Genomic DNA, 21348 nt, shown 5'->3' with positions numbered 1-21348 from the left:
TTGTAGTTTAAGTTCTGCATTTAGAAAACACCAGCACCAAATGCACAGGTACAGGATAGAGGACACCTGGCTGGGCAGTAGTATATGTGTAAAGGAACTCAGGAAAGTAGCCTATCAGAAGCCGAACATGAGTCAGCAGTGTGATGTAGCTGCAAAAAAGGCTAATGTGATTTTAAGCTACATCAATAGAACCATACTTTCCAAGTCACAGGAAGACATAGTTGCTGTTTATTCTGCTCTTGTCAAACTTCATCTGGAGTACTGTGGCTTCAGACTGTGACTGTGATGTTTTAAAGTTTATCACAAAGTTTGGTCACTGTACAGTACTTTGTTGTATTCTCTTATGAATTTTTATATATTTTATTATATTATTCTCTGTTTTATAGTTTTTGTTCTGACCTTTTTATATTGAAGTTTGAGTTCACATGGCCAGGCAAGATATCATGCCTCTTTGACTCCAGCTGGAACCTCAGCCAACGGTTTGCTTTGCGGCATGGCTGGCAAAGAGGTAAAAATGTAATTTCAAAAGTTTTGAAAACTCACAGGTGCAGTGGGTGGTCTCTCTGGGTGCTGCACTGGGGAAGGCAGCAGTACACCACGGTTCAATATTCCACATTCAGAAAGAGAGAAAAATGTGATGCCACAGCCCTATCCAAACAACCTTGTCCTTCTTCCTAATGGTATTGTAACAAATGAATCCATTTAATTTAGATGGCCACCACTACTTGGTATTACATTAATACCAGAGTGTATTCTAACTGCTAAAATTTCATGTCTTTGAGAAACAGAGAAGAATTGACAGCTGCTTTTTTTTTTTTTTTGCTTTTATTACAAGCATATAATATTAATTGGCAGAACACTGAATACAAGCTTCACTATCATAAAATCAAAACATTAAGCAATAATCCCCAAAAGGCTTATTCAGACAAAAACTAGCCACCAATAGTACAAAAGTTACACAGCAACACAAAGCGTAAAAAAAATTGTAAACTTTCAAATGAAACCAAGCCAAAAATATGATTTTTAAATTTTAAAATACGGCAAGAATTTTCAGTAACTTTATTATGCCACATAGTGAGGATAAAGGCTTAAACGGTTGCACTGGCTTATTGTCCCATAACCCTAAATTTATCTTGTTGCAAATGAATGGCATTTGTGACTCTTGTCCTGACACTTGGCTGTTGTACTGGCCACTGTCTTTTCGATAGGGCATTTTGCAGTGCCCTATACCCGGCAGGTGTGTGCAGCGCACCTTCCTCATGCAGGTAAATGTGCCCATACACACACAGCTCTAGGAGGATGGTGACCCACAAGCGTCCTTGAAGGTTCAATGCTCATGGACATCAACAGAACTTCAGACGGATCCCCTTCTCCCAAGCTACACATTCAGCAACAGACTCAGGTCTGGGAACCCAGATATCGGCCAAAGAGCTGCAAATCAGTGGGGCAAGAGGGCCATTTGTAGTGAACAAGTGGTGGGCAGGAAAGTGTGCTTAGCCCCTACCACTTTTCCCCTGCAGCTTCCCCCCATCCCCGGCATTTCTGGATGCACGTTTGCTGCGCTGCAGAGGCAAGCAGTAGCTTACGTGCACACACACTCACCCGCTTCCTCTACTGCAAATCACCATCTCGCAATTTGCATCTGTTCGGCATACAGCCTGAATCTCAGACCCACGTCTGCTGCCAGACATGTGGTTATAGCCTTTGTGAGCCACTTTCAGGACACCGTTTGTCATGCAATAACGACGGGAGGAATTCAAACTCAAATGCCAGCAGTCAATTTTGGGGTTAGAAACAAATACCCGGAGAATGCGTTAATCCGCCATCACTTCCACTTAAAGAGGGAAATGGGTTTCCAAGCCAACAGTATGCAACTTAAGAAAAGTGTGGTGTTCCCTGTGCACATTTTGATAACAAGGTGAATATATCCACTTGCAATTCTGACATGCAATGGCCTGCCTGTGTGCCTCATCTCCTTACGTTTTAAATCCGAGGGCACACACACAACTATATGCTAAGTTAAGGTATCACGTGAAGTGTTTAAAACCGGAGCAATTACCTGAGGAAACACAGAAACAGGATTTTTTCTGTAAAATACAGTTTTAACCATCTGCAGTAAATATATTTTAACCAGTACATAAGAAATGCAAAGTTATCAAAGAGTCATTGTGTAGATGTACAAACTGGTTGGCTTTCTCCTGTTGCATTTAAACATACAGCTCAGTTTCAAATAATTGCAAATAGGCTAACTCTGCTAATAGATTTGTCATTCATTGGAAAAGAAACAGGACAGTGAATCTCCCAAGACTAATTAGATTGTTATGAAAACAATAAGAGCCAGATAAGCTTTCAAGAGGCTCATTCAGGAAAGAAAAAATTAGCACCATCATATTTTGAAGTCTGATATCTTTAAACTTTTGTAGTTTTTCCCCAGAGGTTAGCATTTGTGTCTGTAGCATTGCACAACCACTAAGAAATAAATATTTCCAGGTTCAATTGTATACAAATGAGAGCGAAATACCAGACATACCAATGGCACGCGCGCACACACACACACACACACACACACAAAAGAAATTCTGACAGGCTGCAAGTCTTGCTGATTACTTCCACATTTCACATTTAAGAGTTCTTGCCAAATCATTTTTAAAATATTGCTGACAGGTAGTTCTTGCACATAGACACAACTCCCAAATGTCACTCTTAAAAAAAAAAACCAGGAAGGAGGGAAGGGGAGAAATAAAAAGAGAAGAGCCCATTTGAATGTACACTTAAAACCACCTACATTCCTTTTCAGATCTGCGGTTAGTAGATGCTACATTTACCAATTAAAATGTATGCCTAACAAAAGCATGTTCCAAACCTATTGCACAAAAAGCATAAAGTAATGCTCTTTATCCATACAAAACAAAAATATACAAAAAAATCAAATGGGGCCAAATTAAATGTTACACTAAATGTGCGGCTGCCACCAAACATAATCACTGCAGTCTCCTCTCCCTTACCACTTTATAACATCTGGTACAACTTGACTGTGCCTCATGTTACAGGCGATCTTTATTTTCCTAATCCACACCATTGACTGAACTGCAGAATGTCATGGTATCAGACCATGGTTAAGTCATACTAGACATTACAAAGGGGAGAAGGTAGACAGGTGGCTGCCATTTTCGGTAGCAGCCACTAGAGAAACATCTAATTTGGCCCTCACAAAAAGAAGGAAGAAGCTTGTAAAAAACATCTCACAATTTCATTTTATATGCCCATAAATAAAGCTGGACCATCGAAACCAAAAAAAAAATACTTAGATGGTAAAAAGTAAGACAGAAGGCTTAAAATAGAATAAATAATTTTATAAAGTTAACTTTTAACCCCCCCAAATCTTATTTAAAATTCAATATTATATATTCTGATTTCTCTATTTTAAAAGAAAATTATACCAAGCGAGACCATTAACTTGCGTCATTATGCTCGTCTCTTTGTTGCGAGGATAACGCAACATGACAATTTTACTGCATTTATTTACCAGCGGTAAGCAGTCATTAAAAAACCCCAAGAAACAAAGAACCAAAAACCGACTTCACAGTTACTTTATATACCGCTTTATCGACCAAGATAAACTCAATGTGGCCTGAGTATGCACAAACCACTTAAACTGAACGTGATTTGAAGACCTAGAGCCCGAAAATCAACAGAATGTTTTCGCCAACATAACCATTGTGCAACCTGCCCCTTAAAAGCTTCACAGAAGAGAGACAATTTCTATCACAAGGATCTGCTCTGTTGGTATTCATTGTAGTTTTTCTGATAAAACAAGCCAGCTAGGTCTTTGAAACAAACACACCCCAAGGGACACGGTTTCCATACAAAAAGAAGTATTCTGAGAAGCTGCTTAGAACAGAAAAAGAAATAAACCCAAGTATTTTCTGCCAAGGCTGTTTTCATCAGGCTGTTATAAAAGCAGAGATAAACACTCATTTAAGAGCAACAAAACCAGCTTAGGTGTCAACTGCTGGCTTTGGTTTCATGCACCCAACTAGATATATATTTAAATATATTTATATAGCACCGTATCAAATTCAAGTGATTCAAAAATTTGCTAGAAACTTAGCAATACAGATTGTGTAGACTGTTGCAGTCAAGAGTTGTGGGGTTGTAGTTTGCATCTTGATACTATTTAATCCCTCAGTTTAAATTACACAGGATATTTGTATTCTGTATTTTAAGATGGCATTGGTCTTATAATTCAGCTGTGTATCTAGTCTGAGGTAGACTGAATTGTTGTATATGGTCATCAAACCCTCCAAAAGTTTAACTGAATCAAGTGGGCACTGGACAGGGTCGCCGAGTTTAAGGCTCACTAAACAGTGTTAGCCATATGTTTTCAGATAGCACCACGCGGCCTGTGAATTTGGGAAAGAAACCTTCAGTTTAAGGCTGTACTATTTGTGGGGGCCTGACACATTCCCAAATAGTCCTCCAAGCTCCACAAAGCTATAGTCTTCCATTAACCAATATTTTTTTTATTTTTTGAACTTGGAAGATACTGTCTGAACAACAGCAAGCAACATCGTGAAATAAGCAGTTCCTTTTCAGAAAAAGACAACCTTACTAAGAGCTAGAAAGTTAAAGTTTTAAGGGCACTTATCCAGCGGAAAATTCTCTTGCACACACCCCAATGAAACAAATGGAAGAATCACAAGGATGCAAGGGCATGACTGTGCACCCATTGATTTCAATGGGTCTGTTACATGAAAGTGGATAAATGCCCTTAACATTTAATGTCCTCTTTGCATCTCCCTTTTCTTTCAACAGGGAATGCTTAGGAAGACTTTCCACTGGAAGAGGGCCCAATGTCGTTCCCACCCCCCATCTACTGCTAAGCCAAACCTTGCATAGTCGTCCCAACATTTCCTACGTGCTCCCATTTCCTCTTTGTTCCTCTATTTGACTCCTTTGACTTCCACCTATTTATATTTACCATTATGGAATTAGAGATAAGGAAGGCTACATAACTCACCGTGGTGAGATGGCCTGCCAACATCCCTGTCAAGTGACAGGAGGAGCCTGAGGTGGCATGAAGGAGGACGACATTTGGGAAAAGCTTGATCGTACATTTTTATTGTAAATGCTGATGCAAATGGAATAATTGAGACCATTTGCTGATGCAAATGGAATAATTGAGACTAGGAAAGGAAAGCATTTATCTATTCCTACCTGAAGATATGGAGGGTGCCTGGTGGCGCAAGTGTCACTCATTCAAAGAAAACAAGGCCTAACAGCTGAAACCTAGAAATAGGGATAATTGATCTCAGAATCATCCAACAAGACAAAACAAAAGGTTCCTGCCTCATACATTTATCTATTTGCATGTATTTCCTGCCTCACACTTGCATTTATTTAGGGTTTGTTAATGGGGCCACGCCCCAATCACATACCTCGTTGTACCCTGCTTGGTCTTGCTCCACATTGGAAAACTGTTCATTCTTACCCATTACTGTCAAGCAGTAAAATTGGTATGGATTAAATATGTTTACTAATCAGATGTAAACCCCTAAAGTGGAAAAGACCTTCTCCCAAGGATGGAGAAATCACAGGGCCACTCCTTCCTGCTGGTCTCTCTGAAACTCCATTTGGCCATGCTCTTGTTCTCACTAGGCCCAAATTCCAGCTATGTCCATCAGCAGCAGGGCCATAAGCAGTAGAGACAGGCTAACACCTAGCTCAAGGCAGCTTTCTGCAGAACAGCAAAACATAACGGGAAATATCGAAGTTTCCTCCTTTGCCTACCAGTCCCAGTAGCAATCTCCTCCTTGTTCTGGACAAATCCCAGCCAAGCTGGTGCCTGATGGAGGAAAGGCAGATTTGTGTATACGCAAAGAATACACATGCCTCTGTTTATGCATATGCTTGTGGAAGAGAGACACAAGAAAACATACCTATATGTAGGGATACATGCAACAGTGAGACTATGCACTGGGGGTAGTCCATGCCAGACCACTGAAAATTAACAACATGGCCCCAGATGAAAGAGCCTTACGTGTCCTTTACCAATGAAGAACAGCATGAAATCTGTGTGCACATACTCTGTGTGGGGCAAATCTGCAGTAGTCATCTCTGAACAAACACTTTCCCAAAAAAAATCTCAAGATGCTTGAAGTACAGCGCCATTGACCTTTTTAAGCTGTTCAATCCTCTATTGAAAGACTGGGGAGGGGGAGATAACTTACACAATTTAGAGGGGGTAATGCATTCCTAGGGGGATGGATTTAAAAAAATAAACAAGGATTTATCGATTAAGGCCAGAAAGTACCACACTGCCAACTAAATCTGACCCTATAAAGATAGTTCAGTCGAGAATTAGGCAAACACAATTGTCTTATTAAGGAAACTAGAAACCAGCAGGAAGGTGAATGTACTAATGCATGTCACAGACAGTATGCTGCCGCATTAGTATACTGTGTTGTTCAAAGGAACAATACTGGAGTTCAAGTAGTTAAGGCTGCTAACGGCTTATTTCATTTATGGAAAGGCAAATCCCTCAGTTCAATATCAGCCCCAGCTCTGTAAGCCATGTACACCATAGAAAAAGGGCCTTTCTAAACACTCTGCACTCTGATGTGATCTGATAAAACTGCATCAAAATGGAAACAACTGAAACTCTTCCAATAACCTCATCAAATGAGCCAGCAGAGGAACAAAGGAGCATAAGCCAAAGCGGTGTCATGCAGCAAAACCACTGCCAGGCATTAGATCTTTGTCAATGTTAAATATTCTAGGAAGGGCTTACTAACCGACAAGATGGCCATGAGGTATAAGAGACAGGAAAACCTTGCAAAAAATATATGTATGCCACATTAAAGTCGTAAAGCAACCCAAAAAGTTGGTGAAAATAAATCCTAAATTATCTCCTTCACAACATTTTAAACCTATTTGGCATCTTTGCAGGATGATGACCAAGAACTGAGCTACGCACAGGGAACTGTGAAGTGTTTTCAATGTCTGTAAACTTCGTGCTGGTAGTGTCCTCTCAAGCTGGAAATTTCCTTTTTTGTAGAAAAAAGTATAAATATTCTTCTGTCCAGAAAATCAGGTTAATGCACCCTTGGAGAAATATTCAGGATGGTTGAATGGGAGAGCACTACTGTTTTCAGGGATGGATTCTGCTGGTCTGTGTCACGGGTGAATTGCGTGATGCACTAAGAAGGTGCCCAATGATAGTCTCTGCAAAATACCGTCCAGAAGGACAAAATAGTTCTTACAGCAAGTCCATTTTGGGTCTGTAATGTAGCAGTAGAGGTGCTTTCTGAAAGATAAAATATTACACTTGCTTCAGAAATGGCTGCTACAATGGCTACTGATGCAGAATGTAAGAAAACATTGATATCACCACAGTTCCCAAGCAGCTGTCCCGGGGGGGGGGGCAGAAAGACTGGACCCCCATGCCCAGCTTGAAGACCTTGGAAGGGGCTCCCTCATCCTCTACCCAAAATGAAGATTCTCTAAAAATCTGCACAATGGTACAGATGCCTCTGGAGTATCCTTTCCATTTGCACTCTGTGGGATGTCCGTCAGAGAAGATGGGGGTTTGGTGGACAAGGGTCTGGCTGCAAAGGGTGCACCGTCTAGCAAACACTCCTTGTGGACACAGTGTGGCAAAAAGCCTTCATCGGCAGGTCAGGGCTTCCAGGGGGATGAACATCTATGATTTATTTATTTTATTTCTTTGCAATATTTATATTCTGCTCCACATCTAAAGATTTCAGAGCAGTGAACAGCAAAGATAAAAGAATAAAACACCATGTTAAGACAATTAAAACATTTGAATAGAAACAAGTTCTGATAAGACCAAATTTAATAAACCATGGCTGGTCACTCATGGAAGCCTTTCTGAAATAACAATGTCTTCAGAGGCCCCAGAAGCAACGTTGGCGCCTGCCTGACCTCCAAAGGCAGGGAGTTTCACAGAAAGGGGGCCACCACACTGAAGGCTCCATTCCTGGTGGACTCCAACCAGGCCATGGGTCCATGTGGAACCACCAAGAACATGCCCTCTAATGACCTCAGTAGCTGGGCAGGTTGGTAAAGAAAAACGCACTTTCTCAGGTATTCTGGTCCCAAATTGTTTAGGGCTGGTACTAATACCTTATAGTGAATAGGTAGCCAGTGCAGTTCCCTCAGCAAACGAGTTGTGCACTAAAAAGGGGCATCACCTGACTACAGCTGAGCTGCTGCTTTCTGCACTAGCTCTAGCTTCCAGACCAGCCTTAAGGGCAGCCTTAAAGGCATAGAGAGCTTTGCAGTAATCCAGGCTTGAAGTTACTAATGCCTGTACCACTGTGGTCAAGCTATCCCTGTCCAGGAAAGGTCGTAGCTGGCGAACCAGCTGAAGCTAGTAAGAGGCACTCTGAGCTGCTGCAGCCACATGGGCATCCAGCGACAATGATGGATAGAGGAGTACCCCCAGATTACAAACCTGATCTTTCAGAAAGAGTGCAACCCCATCCAGAACAGGGAATAAGCCTATCTCCTGGACCTGGGAACCACTTAACCACAGGGCGTCCATCTTGCCAGGATTCAGCTTTAGTTTATTGGCCCTCATCCAGCCCACTACTGAGCTTAGGCACTGATCCAGGACTTGCACAGCCTCTTGTGATTCAGATGTCACAGGGAGATAGAGCATACTGATGGCATTTAGCTCCAAATCCCCCAATGACTGCTCCCAGCGGCTTCATATAGATGTTAAACAACACTGGGGACAAGATGGTACCCTGCAGAACCTTGTAGCTCAATTACCAAGGGGCCAAGGAAAAATCACCCAATGTTCCTCTCTGAAATCGGCCCCGTAAGTAGGACCAGAACCACTGTAGCACAGTGCCTCTGATACCCATCCCACGGAGTCAATCCAGGAGGGTACCACGGTCAGTGGTATCAAAAGCCGATGAGAGATGGAGCAAAATTAACAGGGTTGCACTCCCCCTATCCCTCTCTGGATCAAGGCCATCCATCAGGGCAACCAAGGCTGATTCAGTTCTGTAACCAGATCGAAACCCAGACTGGAATGGGTCTAGAAAATCTGTATCCTCCAAGAGTGCATGCAGTTGCTCTGTCACAACCCTCTCAAGTACTTTCCCTAAAAAAGGGGTATTTGTGACTGGGCAGTAGTTGTCTAATATCATTGGGTCCAGAGTGGGCTTCTTCAGGAGTGGTCACACTACTGCCTCCTTAAAGACAGCAAGGACCACCCCTTCCTGTAGGGAAGTGTTTATCACTCCCTGAACCCACCCAGTCACACCCCCTTGGCTAGCTTTTATTAGCCAGGAAGGGCAAGGTTGAAGAGGGCACATGGTCGGTCACACTGCTGCAAGCACCATGTCCACGTCATCAGGCCACAACAACTGAAACTGATCCTAGAAAATCAGGCAGATGGTGGTGTCTAACACCTCGACTGAAACTGCGCTAACAACTGCATCAAGTTCAGTGCGGAGACAAGCGACTTTGTCCTCAAAGTGCGATGCAAAAAAGCCACAGCGGGTCCTTGAGGGGACCAGGGCCCCATTCACTGGGGAGAGTGTTAACAGCCCCCGGACCACCCAAAAGAGCTCCGCTGGACAGCTACTTGAGGATGCAATGGAGGCAGCAAAGTAAGCCTTCTTTGCTTCCTGCACCGCTACACAATAGGCCCAATTATGAGCTTTAGAGCGTGATCAGTCATCTTCACTTGAAGACTTGCACCATTTGTGCTCTAGCCAATGTCTAGCCTGTTTTACTGCCCACAGCTCCCCAGTATACCTGGGAGCAGAATGGGCTCCACAGCACCAGAGAGAGCATTCAGGTGCAATCAAGTCTATGGCCCTCTGCATTTCACTGTTCCACAGTGAGGTCAGGGCCTTGGCTGGATCACCAGCAATCTCCACCGGAAAATCCCCAAGAGCATTCAGAAATCCACTGCATTCCATCAGTCTCCTGGGGCGGACCATCCGAATGGGTCCCCCACACCCAAAGGAGGAAATATGATCAAATATATAGGACAGGACACTACTAAGGGGACAGAAGTGACTTAAAATGTTCAATATCATGTGCGGACAACCTGTGGCTCTCAGCCTCTGTCAATGAGGCCTGCAGGGTGATCTGTAAAGGTCTAGAGATTCAGTCTAAAATGGCAAATGCACCAATCCACCACAAGTACAGCATACCTTAAATCTCCATCTTGTAACAACTACAAATTTGAGAGTATGGTCCTTGCCCAGAATTTCTTCATTGCATAATATATCCAGCTAATAAACACAGAAATATTTTGTTTATCAAAGAGGTCAGCTCAACAGGTCCAAATCACGACACAATCAACGACAAATATTAAATAAAAGAAAATGGCAGTCTAAAGATGAAACAATCTCCTGAAAGGCAAAATGCAAGCCTAATACTTCAGAACCCAAATCTACTGTCCTTTAAAACATCAGAAACTCATTTAGAACTCAGGCTCCAAGCAACAGAGCACATGACATAACATGGCTGTAAGCTACACAGTATCTATATCCTACCATTGAGCTTGCCAGGTTGTGTGGAGGTAATATTTAGGCATTACTGGGATTGCCCCAACTTGGTTCAGGATTTAAACTGTACATTATACTCTACTGGTAAGTGGAAAAATTAACTGGTGGGTCACAATGATCTCTGCAGTTTTAGGAAATAAACTCAAGCCAAAGTGTTTAAGTTATGAAAATGAAATTAATATTAATAATGTAATTAATAATATTAATAATAAATAATGATATAGTATTTTAACAAAACCTTTGGAACCTGTTAAAAATTGCATTCTCACTTCATTTCAATCCATAAAAAATCTTCCTCAAAAGCAGCTGTCACTAGTACAATGCCAGATAGGCATACAGAGATCAGACAAGACCTTTTTTCAAATATACAGCTAATATAATTAGTTAAGTGAGAAACTGGTGAAACAAAATAGAATTTCCTTTCATAAAATGCAACAGATTCCATGTACAGCTCGCTTTCAAGGTATTATGTCAATTAACTGCAAGGCGTTTTAGCAGACATTAGTTATAAAAAAGCTTATTTTTCTAACACATGCTTTGAAACTTTGCACGGTTGCAATAAACAAGGCATATGATATCTTAACGCAAAGCCCAACCATTTAAATCAGAAACTTGGTGGTGTCCATTTTGTTTTTAAAGCAGGTTTCTAGCCTTCTGGATGCAAAGAAAGCCTGAAGGTATCTTGGCTGTTTTAGGAACGTCAATGGTCTGGGCAGGATGTCACTTAGCACAAGCCACTACCTAAGGCCTCCTATGCCCAGGTCTTTCTAGGCGAACTAATACGAATGGTTCAAGTGAAAGCTAAGGAAGAAGGAAGAACAGAGAATATGACTAATTCTTAAAAACTTCAGAACCAAATGTTGAGAGGGGATCTCCTTTAAGGGACTGTTTCAATATGCCATTAAATTATGTGATTGGAAAGCTATTTCAGTCTTAGAATAACAAAACACTCCAAACATTTCCAAGGCGATGTTGTATGTTTTTTTAAAGTTACAAGATCAATAGTAAAAGCCCAATTGCATGCTTGTTTTTCTTTATAAAAAGATTTGTGAATTTAACCTGATTAATTACCTCATTAAACGAAGAAAGATTAAGTTTTTTGGCAATGAACTTCTTTAGATGTAAGACTGTAGCTTGTGCTGAGCAGCGAATCCATTTTCTCTTCAATCCACGTAATTTGCTGCTGTTGCATTCCAAGCAGATGCTTACCTTTGGGAGACAGCAAACAGCCGGTACTTGTTAATAGAGAGCTCCTCAAAGTTCTCCTTTTGCAGCAGCAAAACCAAGGAAATGAGCACTCTGAATTGAGTGTTCATCTTATATATAAAGGAGGGACCATAGTTCAGTGGTAGAGCGCATGCGTTGAATGCAGAAGGTTCCATGTCTGGCATCTCCAGTTTAAAAAGGATTGGATAGCAGCAACGGGAAAGTCCTGAAACCCTGGAGAACAGCTGCAAGACAATACTGAGATAGATGGACAAATAGTCTAACCTGGTATAAGGCAGCATCCTATGTTCCTACGGAGCTGTTGCATTATGGATACCAACCAATAAGAACCCATGGAGGTGTGCAACTTCCATAAGAATTGCTGTTTACAGCCAAACTGGGGTTGGTGATTGGTTTGCTCATGGCGATTCCATCCCAATGGAGATAGCTTCCTGGGGTGTTGGTTTAGTGAAGGCTGTGCTGGCCCCTAAAGCACTACATCCTGAAAGTCCCTCAGGTTCCTCTACAGAAATTAAGAACTTGCTCACACCGGGGCCTGTCAATTCCAGGGTCAGTTCCACTAAATCCATGACCATTTGAATCTATAGCTCTTCCTAGAATCTTTAGATGCCTTGTACTTCTAAACAAAAACAAACAGCCCTTCTAGTTCCATCTCTACGATCCATGGAAACTAAAGCTGGAGTAAATTGCAGCAGAATGCTGAACATATGAATTTGCCTTATCTGGTCAGACCACAGGTCTATCTAGAGAAATACTGTCTGATCATACCAGCAGTAGGTCTCCAAGCTCTTGCGTGGGGGGCCCTTCTCAGCATTGCTGCGTGAGACACTTTTTAATGGGAAATGCTGGGGATTCAACCCAAAACCTTCTGCATGCAAAGCACGTTCCCCACCACTCCCAGCTCCAAACATCAGACACGTGAGAGGCAGTCACTTCGCATTCCCCTTCAAACTGAACTCAACCAGCACAATTCTCAATAACCTAAAGCAACAGAATTGGCATTTCCTACGGTCAATCAAGTGGCAACGGAAACTATTGTACCTTGTTAATAAGGAGTGAAATGTGGGGACAAAAAAGCAGTATCTGTAAGTGGCTACACTTTCACATCTGCTGAAGCCAGATGATAGACCAGTGAAAAGAACTAACGACCCACGTAGAAAGAGTCCCAAAAGATGTCCAGAGCAGAGATGCAACACACACAATGCTGTTACTTAAGGCAAGGGTGGGGAACCTTTTTTCTCTCAAGGGCCACATTCCCTACAGGGCCTCATGCTGGTAGTGGATGGGGCAAAGACCAGTGAAGGCCAGGACCATACCAACAGTGGGCAGAGCCACCTTTCTCTCTCTCTCTCTCTCTCAGCCACCCCATCTCCTCTCTCTCTCTCTGCACAGTGGGCTTCTGGGGATGGGACAGGTTGCTCTTGCCAGATTGGTTGTTAGCTGAGGGCTTTTGAAATTAGGGCAAGGGCTATAGGTTGCCCACCACTGACTTAAGGAGATGAGATGCTTTATTTCAGTTGGGATATATGGTCTGGGGAGCCACAAGCACTCATGTTAGGATCACTGACAGCCATAAATGACCACACTAAGAAGAGTGACCCTTACAGGGCATCACAATATCCAGGAACCACAGCTTGCTTTCATTTTTCAAGCTTAGTTTAGCCACTTGATGAGAAACTTTTAAAAGTTTCACTTTTAAGAAAATGTATCAATAGTAACATCTCCGGCTACTGACACAAGCGCCTTCCTTGAAAAGGCACGTTATCTCTGAGCTGGTCCACAAACTACAAAAGAGGGACATCTGCTCAGCTCAATGGTCATGTTTAAACAGTACCTGTTCATCACTTCTGTGATAATCATTATCTTCTTCCTGTTTCTCTTCTGATGTTTCTTTGTTTGTACTTTCATCTGCTTTTGTTTCCCCTTATGAAAAAAGCATAGAGCATCTGTGATGAAGTGGAAGACTCTAAAGATACAAATTCATGTATGAAATAAACTGCAATCAAAATCCACAGCCCTTTTGGAAGGAAGCCTGTCAGCTACACAGAATTCAGTTCATTCACGATACGAAATGCGATTCAAGCTAAAATGTAGCAAATACTGTGTGGGTGGTATATACTTATCTAGTCTCACAGACTTGGGCATTTGGAAATAAAAAAAAGATGATCTAAAACTATTAATTCATGACAAAGTTTAGTGTGCTAGCAAACAGTTTGCTAGCACCAAAGCCCAGATTTCTCACCCCAACATGTGTTTATAAATTCTTTTTCTTGCAATACCCAGAATATTTTAAAAGATTAGGCTTTAAGATAGCATATAGAACACATAACTTCCATTTTCCCCGATTTCAAGTATTCCCCACCCACCACCACATACGTGCGCGCACGCGCGCGCGCACACACACACACACACACACACACACACATACTATACACCTCAGCCAATTTCTCCTCAGCCGACACAGACAAAGGGCTCCTTATCCTGCTCTTTCCTGCAACAGAAGCTGTGAAGAGTTCTCTCCTTGTGCACCTCAGCTATTTGTTCCTGCGGACAAGCCAAGGCGTAGGCAACTAGGAGCGAGCAGCTGAGGAGACTAAAGTAAGGGCTTTGCCAATGCCTTGTGGCTGTTCACAGAGGGAGCCAGAGCATTAAAGCATGGGAACAAGTCAGTGGGCAAAGCCAATATTGCTGACCCTTCAGCCCTTGTTCAGTTCAAGCTGCAGGCTCAATTAAAATCAATCACCAACCAGAGCTCTGTATTAAGCACTACTATGTTAGGAGTTAGACCCAGTTTGCACATTATGGCAGCAATTAAACAACCCCAGAATTGGAGGGATGAGCAGAGCACACAAGCCATTTCCACTTTCAATTAATAACCCACTTTCAACACCCCGTTCCTGGGTTGTTTCATGACATTTAGGGGTTAAACAACCCATAGTTTGTTGTTGGGTTATTGGGCATTCCTGTGTTGTTAATTAAAAGTGGAAATGGCACACATGCTACACTCATCCCCGCAATTCCTGGATTAAACAACCCAGGAATTGCCTCCATGATATGCGAACTGGTCACTGTGTTTCCTAAAGTCCAACTGCAATATTCCTATTTTATTATGTTTACAAACTAAATACCACCTTAAAATCCTTGCAAATTACAATATGAGCTCAATGAAGCCCTTCATGGGGCTAAATTATTGTGCTGGCATATGTGCCTTCAAGGTCCTTGCAACACCAGCATTATTTTGGAAAACTGTGCTAAAGTACCACTCCATGCACTCAGTCTCAAACACCAGGTTACAGACACAGATAATTTTAGGATTAGGTCTTAAATTTGCTTTGTAGAGTCCAATTGCATGGATCAGATTTAGCTGTACAGGCACAACCACTTATTTGCACAGGTATGAATAAAGCATGATCCTGTTTTTAGCAAGTGGGTACAGCTAGTCAGCTCTGCCCAGCTGCCAGGAAAAAAACCCACCCCAGAATGTCTGACCTATGTGGAACCACAACGCAGCACATGGCCACAGAGCAGCACATAGTTATGCTGCATCAAGAGTATGGGACTGCCACTGGCATTAAAGCGCCAGTGAACCCACTTACACCAGTGTCAGCACTGGTATTCAAATACCACTTGTGCCCTTGAACCAGTCACAGGGTCCCCGCACTGGATCCTACAAGCTGCTGCCTTCTCAGTGTGTGCATCTGAAAGAGACTCTTGCCACAATGGGTGACTTAAGTGCCATAGCACTCATTCGTGCAGCAGCAAAAAGACCAAATACTGCTGGAATTTGCTTTGGTGCAACAGCTCATAGGACTGAGCTACTGAGAGTCAAATATATTATTATTTATTTTATTTATTTAATCTTTAAAAACATTTACCCGGCTTTTCCCCTCCAAAAAAGGAGTCGCTCAAAGCGGCTTACAAATATAAAAACATAAAAACAATAATTAAAACACATTAACAAGCTAAAAGCAGTGGCAAACACAAAAAATGAAAACAGTCCCGAAATGAAATTAAGCAACAGCAGAGTCAATGCTCATTTGAAACTAAATGTCTTCACTTGCTGGTGGAACACAGCTAAAGAGGGAAATGACCTAACCGCTTGGGGGAGGGAGCACCACAGATAGGGCGCTGCCAATGACAAAGCCCTCGCTCACGTTGCCAGCAGCCGTGCCTCTGAGAGCAACAGCACATGCAGGGGGGTGGGGCAGCAGCTGATCTGTGTTACCAGCAAGAACGGTCAATCTGAGGCAGACTTGCTAAGGCGCTAAAGACTCAAAACTGGTTGCTGACCTAGCAGCCTTAGCCAAGCCTACACCCATCTTTAGAAGCTACCCAGCATGTGCGGGTGCTGAATGCCTACACCCAGAAACCTATATGTGTACAAATGATGGGGCCCGTTTGTACACTACAGGAGCAGGAGGGCCATATAATAACAGGTGAGGAAGACCAATTGTGAAGAGTGACATGAATGTATCATTTGCTGTAAGTAAGGTCAGGAAGCTGGAGCATACTATAGCTTTCAAACCATGTACTTGTGGCAAAATATCACAAGCAACAGTGTACATTGCCTTTAGTAAACAGCATATATAGTGATAAATATACTATATGAAACCATTTTAATGAACAAGAAACGAAGGGCAAACAATATCCTTTTGTAAACACAACGAATCTTCTAAAAGAGCAAACACATGCAATGTCTTATTTACCATTACGGTGGGAATCTAAATGCTGCTTGGCTGAGCACGTCTCCCCTTTGATGTCACCTGGTACTTCCATGCCCAATTTGTGGTAGAATTCCCTCTGCTTTCTCATTTCCGCTGTTTAACATTTTAAAACAGTGTCTTTAGCTACGATCAGTGGACTTCATCAACTCAAGAAAACAATTTACTCCACTCACTCTTTCAGAAAATGTATCAAGAGCACCCTCTAACGTTCACCAGCTTTTCTGAGCCTAATCCATTATACAACAAATCTCAGAACTTGAGGAACTTCTCAAAGGATGTAATGGTATTTCTGTATTCCGGGTCCTACTTTTAAATAATCCAGTACTGTTTTCTGTCTCGTATACTTGTTCAGTTGACCTTTAGAATTAGGAGAAAAAAGCCATGTTTTACAGAATTTGAAATATAGTATTTTCCCCTCTGCCTGCTTCATTTGTAATGCATTTTTCAGTCACAAGTAATTGTGGTATTTACTGTAGAAACATCATATGTATAAAGTATTCCTATTAGATAAACAAGTAACTAGAAAAACTGGGCATTCTAAATTGCTATCTTTCCACCAGCAAATGATTTCAATATGAAGTGTTAATGTAATAAACTTGCCGGATGTTGACATTTAATTCTTGAGATTTAGAAAGTGCACTGGGAAATGTCAGACCGGTTGCACCATGAATCTTGTTTCTGACATTTATTCCTGCAATTTTTAGCTAAGTGTCCTTTATCAGTTAATATGACGGAAATGAGGATAACATCTGGACACTTTCCAAAGGCACTTACTTAATTGGTTCAACATTTACTGGTAACTGTTAAGAATGTCCTGCCATTTATCTCTGGGCCTCTTCAGATCTTAAGAATTACCAGTAAATATCACCATTTGCCATAATTTCTGAGACTTACAGCAGCATGGGAGATACTCATGCTGTGATGATGTACCCTGCCTGCCTTGCAGTAACTTAGAGCCAAACTACACATTATGTTGGTGCTCCATATTTGGAGCTCCCAACATTATTTTCTTTTTGTAAGAACAGCCATGGGGCAAGTTTTCCCCTCTACAGCTAATAGCTCTGCAGAGGTGATTTGGATTGGGGTCACAGTACGGGGGAAAGTGATAGACCTCCCTTCCCAATTAAATTGGGGAGCCCACAACTACTGTACAAAGTGAACGTTACGTTGCAAACTCCAGACATGGGAACCACAATGTAACGTGAAGTTTAGCCCTTATGCCAAGGCAACCAAGTAAAATCAGTCCAACACTAGGTTACACTACCCATGATTTCCTGGAATTATATAAAAACTTGAACCATCCTTTCCAAACACTAGATTTAAGAGTGTTCTTCCAAATGTAAATGCTTACCAAACAGCATATTGTTAACTTACCTTCTTGAAGACCTGGAACAAGTTTGTAAACAATATCTTGCATCGTTCTGTCATGACTGGCAAGAAAAAAATACAAGTTTAAAAGTTCTCCCACGAAGAATTCCTATGCCGAATCGTTATTTCTTAACACTGAATGATCAGATGAGCACTGAAACTTCATCCCTTCCCGTGGGGTGCATATGAGAATATAGCTAAAAAATGAAAGATGTGTGACTCCCCATAATCAATGTTTACTGTATTGAGCAATTGAGTGATGAAAAATCAAATCATGTGCATGCATTTCTGAATCACCCTGTTGTTTAGAAAGGAACATCCTTTAGAACTCTGGACATACTAGCTTTAACAGCATACTTACCCAATATATTGTAGTGGATGGCTCTGGTGTATAACTATCCTGCATGTGGGACAGGTATTATTTTCCTCCAGATACTTTACCAAGCAACTCCTGCAGACTGTTTACAGAAATATTTACAGTTAAGATGATTCCAGAAAAACAAAGAAAGGTTTCCTACTTGCCAGCATACAATTTAAAACTGAATTATTTGCAAGTCTGCTTTGTCAATACAGCAAAGTTAAACTGAATCTGCATGTATTACATATTTCAGTGACCATTTGTATTAAACTTCCAAGTTTTAACAAGTGTAGTAGTACCCAATAAGCACTTATAGTTTAACAAACGTATTGTATTAATTTCTAACACTTCCATTCCTCTTCAAAGGGTAAATTAATTATCCAGCACACTGGTAAGAAGGATCTGAAGAATGCCAATATAAAAACTTAGGAAATGAAAGCGTTTTTTTTAGCAAAGATCTGGTATGCGTTTGACTGGAATTCTAAACTGATAAAAAAAATTAAGAACATTCATGCATTTGAGGGTCATTTCAACACACATTACTAAGTTATTAAGACACTGCTTTCTGTTTAAGAAACAGAAATACTACCTGGCATATGAGTCATTTTTAGATCTCTACACATGGTTAATAGTATTTATAAAGAACATCCTAATATATCTGATAGCATGTCATAATTGGTTTAGGGCTGTCTACGGTTGCGACTAAGATTATTGTAATAACTACTGCTTTTGGATAACTGAAGGCCCTTCAGTAATGATTTTCTTAACATTTTGTTGTGCCTTCAATTCTGCCCATAACCACAATGGCTTTGAAAACTTGACGATACTGAAGCCCGGCTACTGCAGTTAAACAGTGCCATCTACATCTCACCAGAAGTTACGCACATTTTAGCAGATGAAAGCCCAACGCAAAAACACATATCAGATCAGTGTTTAATATCACCTATTGACAAAACACACACCAAATTCTACACCTAGAAGATATGGATAGGCAAATCACACCAGTCACGAGGCGATGGGATTTCGTTTTATCATTTATCACAATATTTATTATTCTCCCATGCAGTCCATGGTGGGAAAAAGTTCATTGGTTTGGAAACACTGTATAAATTGCAAACTCTATGAAGTTTAACTGTACTTATGCTCTACCAGTCATAAAATAACCACTAACAGTTCACTTATCCATCCATGCTATGCCCAAACAAAAGGTGCTTTCAAATGCCATTTACAACTCATAATAAAAGATGTAGAAAACACCAAGTACAGAGAAAGATGGTGACTCAGCATCGGACAGGCAGCTACATTTGCTGTGACTACATGAGCAAGAAAGTCACAAACCTCATCTCATGTCCCATAGTAATTCCTTGCATAGCTCACAAAATTGATCCTAGATGCCTCCAGCTTAAGCCAGTTTTATAACACCCCTAATTAGGCCCATTAATCTTGCTAAACAAGGCCTATATGGTACATGGCAATTCCACTCATAGCATATATCACATGAATTAAATCCATGGGTAAAATCCAATGTAAGTCCTACTTAGAGTAGACCCCCTGAAATGAATGGGATTTGCATTAGTCATGACTAACTTAAATCACATTCATTTCAATGGGTCTACTCAAAGTAGGGCTTACACTGGATTTTACAGTATCGATTAACTCTTTTTCCAAATATCCTTCATACAATATCAGCAAGCTCCCCTTTATCCACTTGTTTTAGATCTTCACTCCTGGTTCAGATGCGAGAAAAAAGCAGCTGCTTTCTCACAAGCAATAAAAACTTTTATCATGGGTGTTGAACCTCTTTCCACCTGAGGAGTGAATTCAATTTCAGAGAAGCTCTCGGTGGTCGCACTCCAGAGGTGGGCAAGGTCAAAAGTAAAAGAGGGTTGGGCCAAAAGCAAAAGGGGCAAGACAAAGTATCAGCATGCTTTACTTAAATTTCTTACTGCCAGTAACTAAGCCTTAGGAGAGGCATTTCAACTTTTTAGAATGGCAGGAAAAAAATACACACACAAAAGCCAGGAAACTGCCAAACGATCAGTGATCGGGGAAAAGGGGGTGAGACTGTGTGGGGGAGCACACAGGGCAAGTTTTGGACCCCAGGTGGGCCATGTTTGCCCTGAGGTGTGACATTCCTGCCTTATATTAAGGTCTGCTGAAAATGGCATCACCACCTTTAATCCTTTGATACATTCTATCATTCAAAACAACCCCCCTTTCAGCATTCCTAAAAGCCATAAAATAACATATGCCCTCACCTCCAAAGAACTCCAGAACATTATCTGACATCATTCATTTACACACTTTTCCCTGCCACTAGGGAAGGGGCCTTAGTTGCTCAGTGGTAGAGCATACGATTTGTAGTCATATAAGAGCAAGCCTCAGGTTTACATGGACCCTCGGTCTGCCCGTCTCTTAGACAGTTACAGCTGATCCAGCCAATTCCTGGGAATTATCTGTAATGTGAATCTCTCTGAACCTATGATCTGTCCCTGGATGAGGGCCTGAGTGGACAGAAACCACTATTGGGCTTGGACAGATGTCACAGCAGAATGGGTCACAGATGTTTCTACACTGTTCCCCTTCTACCCTCCTCCTCTAGCTCTCATGTTCCTGGTAGCTCATCCACTGTGCCCTCCTGTCTTGTGGTGCTGCTATTTAATGCCAGGTCAGTCCGCAATAAGATCGCACTCATCCACGACCTAATCGTGGATGCGAAGGCCAATCTGGTATGTACTCCTGAGACCTGGGTGGGTGAGCCGGGTGGGGTTGACCTGACTCAGCTCTGCCCACCTAGGTACTCAGTGCAGCACCAACACAGGTTGGAGGGCCAGGGGCAGGGAGGAGTCACCATGGTTGATAAAACCTCCATCTTTATCACCACGAAACCAGTCCACCTTGGAGCAGGCCTTGAGGGGCTGTGCCTGGTGTTGGGCCACAGAGACAGATTGGGGATGCTGCACGTGTACCGTCCACCCTGCTGCACAGCAGCCTCCATGACCAAGCTGGCAGAGGTGGTCTCAAGTGTGATATTGGAGGAACCCAGGACAGTAGTTCTGGGTGACTTCAACTTCCTCCTGAGGCTGTCTCTGGAGCTCCAACTCGGGACTTCATGGCC

General features: G+C 41.9%; 1 protein-coding gene across 1 annotated transcript in view; it reads right to left on the bottom strand.

Annotated features, from left to right (window-relative positions):
• Window positions 1–833: 833 nt before the first annotated feature.
• The window catches only part of PCGF3 (polycomb group ring finger 3), a 32225-nt gene continuing 11710 nt past the window's right edge, over window positions 834–21348 (bottom strand). Inside the window, exons 3-9 of the mRNA XM_084834868.1 lie at window positions 18234–18330; window positions 17879–17934; window positions 16487–16597; window positions 13615–13703; window positions 11625–11762; window positions 10197–10277; window positions 834–7306 (exon numbers count right to left, since the gene is read on the bottom strand). Coding sequence (XP_084690994.1) covers window positions 7259–7306; window positions 10197–10277; window positions 11625–11762; window positions 13615–13703; window positions 16487–16597; window positions 17879–17934; window positions 18234–18330 — 620 coding nt within the window. The 3' untranslated portion in view covers window positions 834–7258. The remainder of the gene's footprint in view (window positions 7307–10196; window positions 10278–11624; window positions 11763–13614; window positions 13704–16486; window positions 16598–17878; window positions 17935–18233; window positions 18331–21348) is intronic.

The sequence above is a fragment of the Heloderma suspectum genome, chromosome 2 (genome assembly GCF_057233095.1).
Source record: "Heloderma suspectum isolate Gila_16-S chromosome 2, 16-S_ref, whole genome shotgun sequence".
NCBI lineage: Eukaryota > Metazoa > Chordata > Lepidosauria > Squamata > Helodermatidae > Heloderma > Heloderma suspectum.
Note: the sequence above shows the minus strand (reverse complement) of the source record. Positions and strands in the feature narration are given on the sequence as shown.